Below are 5,181 nucleotides of genomic sequence, written 5' to 3'. Positions count from 1 at the left end.
TTACATAAAATAAAACAGTCATTCACTGGCTATTACCCTGCTCGGACTCACTCAGTGTCTTGCTCCTCTCCTCTCCTCTCTCTTTCTCCTCTCTTCTCTCTCTCTTTTCTCTCTCCTCTTTCTTCACTTCCCCCCTCTCAGTGTGTGTGTGTGTGTGTGTGTGTGTGTGTGTGTGTGTGTGAACTGGAGGTAGAACCCAGTACATTAGTATGCTAGGCAAGTATTCTATCTACCACTAAGCGAGCCCTCAGTCCTGACAGCATTTATAAGGTGGAGGTAATAATGGTCTACCTTCCTTATAGTATTTTGTATGTGTAAAATGACTTAGAACAATCTCTGGCACCATTAAGCCTACATAGTGCACACACCTGCACTTGAGCTGAAAACAGTACCAGGTTCATGTTTGTCAGCAGTAGCACATGCATTTTTATGAGCATGCTGGCACCTGCTGCATTGCACACAGAATTAGCCTGGCTTCTACTTATAGAAAAACATGGGACAATCTTGCTTTCTTTGGCCATCAGGAGAATCCAGTTTGCCCTCAAATATACCTACCATGTTTGTGGGGCCTGATAGAAACATGATATTCTGGGGCCTAGAGATGTTGGAGAGCTTTTTGTTTCTTTTTTTTTCTTTCTTTCTTTCTTTCTTTTTTTTTTTTTTTTTTTTTTTTTTTTTAAGGCAAAGTTTCTCTGTGTAGCCTTGGTTGTGCTGGAACTAGCTGTCTAGACCAGGCTGGCCTCAAACTCACAGAGATCTGTCTGCCTCTGCCTCCTGAGTACTAGGATGAAAGGCATACACCACCACCACCTGGTTTTGGTTTTGGTTTAGAGAATCAAAAATTCACCCATGGACTGGAGAGATGGCTTAGTGGTTAAGAACACTGCTCTTACAGAGGACCCGGGTTCAATTCCCACCACTCACATGGCAGCTCACAACTGTAACTCCAGGATCTGACACCCTCACATCTCCATGCAGACAAAACAACCAATGCACATAAAATAAAACTACATAAACAAATTGTCAACTACAAAACCAGAATTAAAGGACAAAAAATTGTATTCTTGGTAAACGGTCATCCTAACGACATCTAAAACATCAGCTCTCCTGACAGAAGGTTCTCAAAGCAGCTTCACACCAGTTAGAAAGCTCATTATCTAGTGTGAGTTGGCTTCTCCATCCCCATGACACTTTGCAAAGCAGTTGGCACACTTGACTTGCCATAGTCACCCGTTTTTGTGGTGACAAGAATGGTTGCCCCCTCCTCCATGGCTGGAAGCGGGAAGAAATGGTCAGAATCCCCCTTGGGTTTGCTCTTGACACAGTCCTCACAGGTGCACTCTTCCACTGTATACTCCAGGCTTCGGGGAAGAATCCTTTCGTCACCAGCCCTGCTCCTAGTCAGCTCGGTGTCGGCCTTGTCCAGCTGAGCCGATCCTGATGGTACAGAAGCAGGTAGGCATTCACCCGAGAGCCTCAGTGGTATTGTCATGCTGTGCACAGCAGGACACAGCAGGACACAGGGCAGCACAAGACCAAGGATGAGTACATCCTACACTGGGAATCACCAACTAAGACTACAGCCCTGCAGGGCCCTGAGGCAGGTTGCTTTGTGGGAATAAGGAGCTTTCACATCGTGTCTTATATTAACCACATTTAAATCTCAGGATATCAGAGAAACCCTGTCTTGAAAAAAACAAAAAAAGAAAAAGAAAAAGAAAAAAAAAATCTCAGGATATATCACATGAGAAATCTACACAACCAGACTTTATAAAGACTACAAAATGTGACAGCAGGAGGGACATGGAGACAATGGGCTGGAGTCCATGGCATTGCTGCTATCTGAGTATTCTGAGCACGTGACAGATACCCTTACTGGTAAAGCCACAAACTGGATCAGTTCTGTACCTATTACCCATTTGGCTCTTGGAAGTTATGCGGATTTGACCTCATCTTACACAAGAAATTGCCATATGTCACAGCACATCAGAGTCATCTTGTGAGTGACATTTTGGACTACAGAAGCTGAACATGGTGGCATATACCTGTAATCCAGCCACCAGGAAGGAGGCCGAGGCAGGAAGAGTTTGCAGCTAGCATGTTCAAGAAAGGCCCCGAGTTCAGTCTCCAATACCAGAGGGGAAAAGAATATGGAAGGTACTTTTTACGTTTATTTGTTGTGTTGGGATGGGTCACATCACAGTGGACCTGTGAACATTAGGGGTGCTTATGGGAGTAGATCAAACTCAGCAACCTAAAGAGGTTAGCAGTGGGTACCTTTTCTACTGGACATCTTGCCAACCCCTAAAGATGAATCCTGCTGTCTGTTTTGTCCTAGTTTTCCTAAAATGGCATCTTACAGAGCATTTTTTAGCATGTTATTTGTTTGTGTATATGTAGCCTAGAAATCACTGTCAGCTGGTCTCCAACTTCTTTTATTCTATAACATGTATCAGTGTTTGCTGCATGTCATGTGTGTACAGTATATATGCCTGGTGCAAAAGCATTGTTGGATCCTCTGGAACTGAAGTAAAAAAAGGTTATGAGCTGCCATGTGGGTGCTGGAAACCAAACCTTGATCCTCTGCAAGAGCGGCACATACTCTTAGACACTGAGCCATCTCTCCAGCTCATGGCTTGTTGGTGACTTTCTGCTTGCTTCAGCTGCCAAGTACTGATATTACAGGTGAAGACCACACTCCTGGGTAAATCATTTTTAAATGAATTTCCTTTGATTTCCACATAGAAGTCCAGTTTGTTCCCAGTACACATCTGTGAAGAATAGGTTTTGACAGCACTTGCTACACCTGGCAGCGGTGGTGGCACATGTCTTTAATCCTAATGCCTGGGAAAAAGAGGCAGGCAGATCTCTGAGTTTGAGGCCAGCCTGGTCTACAAAACAAGTTCCAGAACAGCCAGAGCTACACGGAGAAACCTTATCTGGAAAAACAAACAAACAAAGTACTTGTTGCACAAGTACTTTGAATTCAGAACCCACACCAAAAATGAGGTGCTGCAGCCGATGTCTATAACCCCAACTCTGAAATGAGGTGAAGGCAGAGACAGAATCTCAGCCTCGGAATTGAAACTCAGCTATCCTGGAAACTGCATGGAAGTATAACAAACAAGAAAGACCTGGCCTCAAACACAGTAGAAGATGAAAATTGAGAACTTCCTGGAAGTTGTTCTCGCGCATGTGCGGTGGTGTGTACCTACCCTCTCTCACACAGAGATGAAGCCTCTGCTTCTCTACATCCACAGTGGGACTATCTATCTCTAAAGCATCTTCCGGGGATTGGACAGATGGCTCAGCCACTAACAGCTCTGCTAGTCTTGCAGAAGACAAGTGGTTCACCCAGCACTCACTTGGTGGCTCACAACTGTATGTAACTCCAGTCTCGGGGAACTCTGGTTTCTGGGGGCAGTGCATATACAAGTGGTACACAAACATATATGAGGCCAAACACCCACATGCATAAAAATTAATAAGTCAGAGTTACTCTAGGAATACACAAAAGGTGGAAAGGAAAAGCCTGCCTGACCTTACTTCCACGTGAAGCAAAAGAAACCACTTACAGAACAATAGTGGAGTGGTAGTTACCAGAGGCAAGGAGGTGGGGGAAATGAGAAGCAGATGGCCGGAAGTCCAGAGCTGCAGTTACATAAGCTGCATCTGTAGAGCCAGCGTGTGACAAGATGACTGGCTAGCACTGGAGCAAGCACTTCAAATGGCAGAGAGTAGATCCCAACCACCCTCACCACAGGAAGAGTGGAGCAGGGCCCTGGATGGAGCAGGGCTGGGGATGGAGCAAGGCTGGGGATGGAGCAGGGCCCTGGATGGAGCAGGGCTGGGGGGGGATGCAGCTCCACGGCCAGAGTGCTCATTCACTCAGCTAGCATGCACAAGAGGCTCTGGATTCAGTCTCCAGAACTTCACCAACCAGGCCTGACGGTGCATTCCAGTAAAGCCAGCCCCGGAGAAATGGCAGCATGAGGATCAGAGATGTTCAAGGGGATCCTGAGATACAGAGTCCAAGGCCAGCATGTGATACCTGAGACCCTGTCACCAAAAGGTCAACTATGTGAAGACTGTAGTCACTGTTTCCCTATGTGTCTGTATGCAGAACATTATGTCATGTACTTTTTATATGCACAATTTGTATGTTAAAAAAAAAATTCATTCTAGGTTTGAAGAGGTGGCTCAGTGGTTAAGAATAAGTGCCTTTCTTATTCTTATTCTTTCTTATTCTTATTCTTTCTTATTCTTTCTTATTCTTATTCTTTCCAGAGGACTTTTTCAGTCACCAGCATCCACCTGTAACTCCAGGGGATCTGGTGCCCTCTTCTGCCAACCTGAGGCACTGTACTGTGCTCACACGCACAAAATCTGGCTCTAGATTTGAAGCCCCTCCAGATGACATCCAATCTGTGGTCCAGTTCTCTATCAACCCATTGGCCATTCCAGGTCAGTTGGCCATGGGGCTCCCGATTTTTGTTAAACCACTCTCGGCCACACACATATACACATAACTTTAAAAACAATGAAAATGCATTCTTTTATCTATGGAACCACACTGGAGAAAGAGTGAGTGAGTTTTTAGCCACTCCTGCCGCACAGGAAAGCAATTGGGGTAGATGTTTGGCAGGTCATGCATGTAAAACAAATATATAAAAGAAGCAGAGCAAGGGCTGGGAACACGCCTGAGTGGTGTATGAACTTGCAAGCATGAGGACCCGAGCTGAAATCTCTAGCACGCTGCTAACAAGCACATGCCTATAACCTCTACATGTAACCTCCCAGTGGCAGAGATGAGAGCGAGGCATCAAAGCTGAAACCGCTTGCTTCTGCCCCGCTGAGAGACCGTCTCATGGTAACAAGGAGGGGAGTGGTAGAGGAAGATACCTGATGTCCTACTCTAACCTCATGTGCACACATGAGCACGTGCACACTCACATCCATGCACCACACACACCAAAAGAAAAAAAGTTTAAAAAAAAAAAAAAAAAAAGGATTCAGGACCACGGCTGCTATGTGTCTAAGAATCAAATCACAGAGAACAGTGCTATAAGAATATTTTTAGCCGGGGCTGGTGAGATGGCTCAGTGGGTAAGAGCACCCGACTGCTCTTCCAAAGGTCCAGAGTTCAAATCCCAGCAACCACATGGTGGCTCACAACCATCC

At 45.5% G+C, this 5,181-nt stretch overlaps 1 protein-coding gene across 1 annotated transcript in view; it reads right to left on the bottom strand.

Moving 5' to 3' along the window:
• Positions 1 to 1,041: 1,041 nt before the first annotated feature.
• Positions 1,042 to 5,181, bottom strand: part of Tnfrsf17 (TNF receptor superfamily member 17) — a 6,883-nt gene continuing 2,743 nt past the window's right edge. Inside the window, exon 3 of the mRNA XM_021185652.1 lies at positions 1,042 to 1,437. Within this exon, the coding sequence (XP_021041311.1) occupies positions 1,154 to 1,437 (284 nt within the window). The 3' untranslated portion in view covers positions 1,042 to 1,153. The remainder of the gene's footprint in view (positions 1,438 to 5,181) is intronic.

The sequence above is a fragment of the Mus caroli genome, chromosome 16 (genome assembly GCF_900094665.2).
Source record: "Mus caroli chromosome 16, CAROLI_EIJ_v1.1, whole genome shotgun sequence".
Classification (NCBI taxonomy): Eukaryota; Metazoa; Chordata; class Mammalia; order Rodentia; family Muridae; genus Mus; species Mus caroli.
This window is presented reverse-complemented; position numbering and strand designations above follow the sequence as displayed.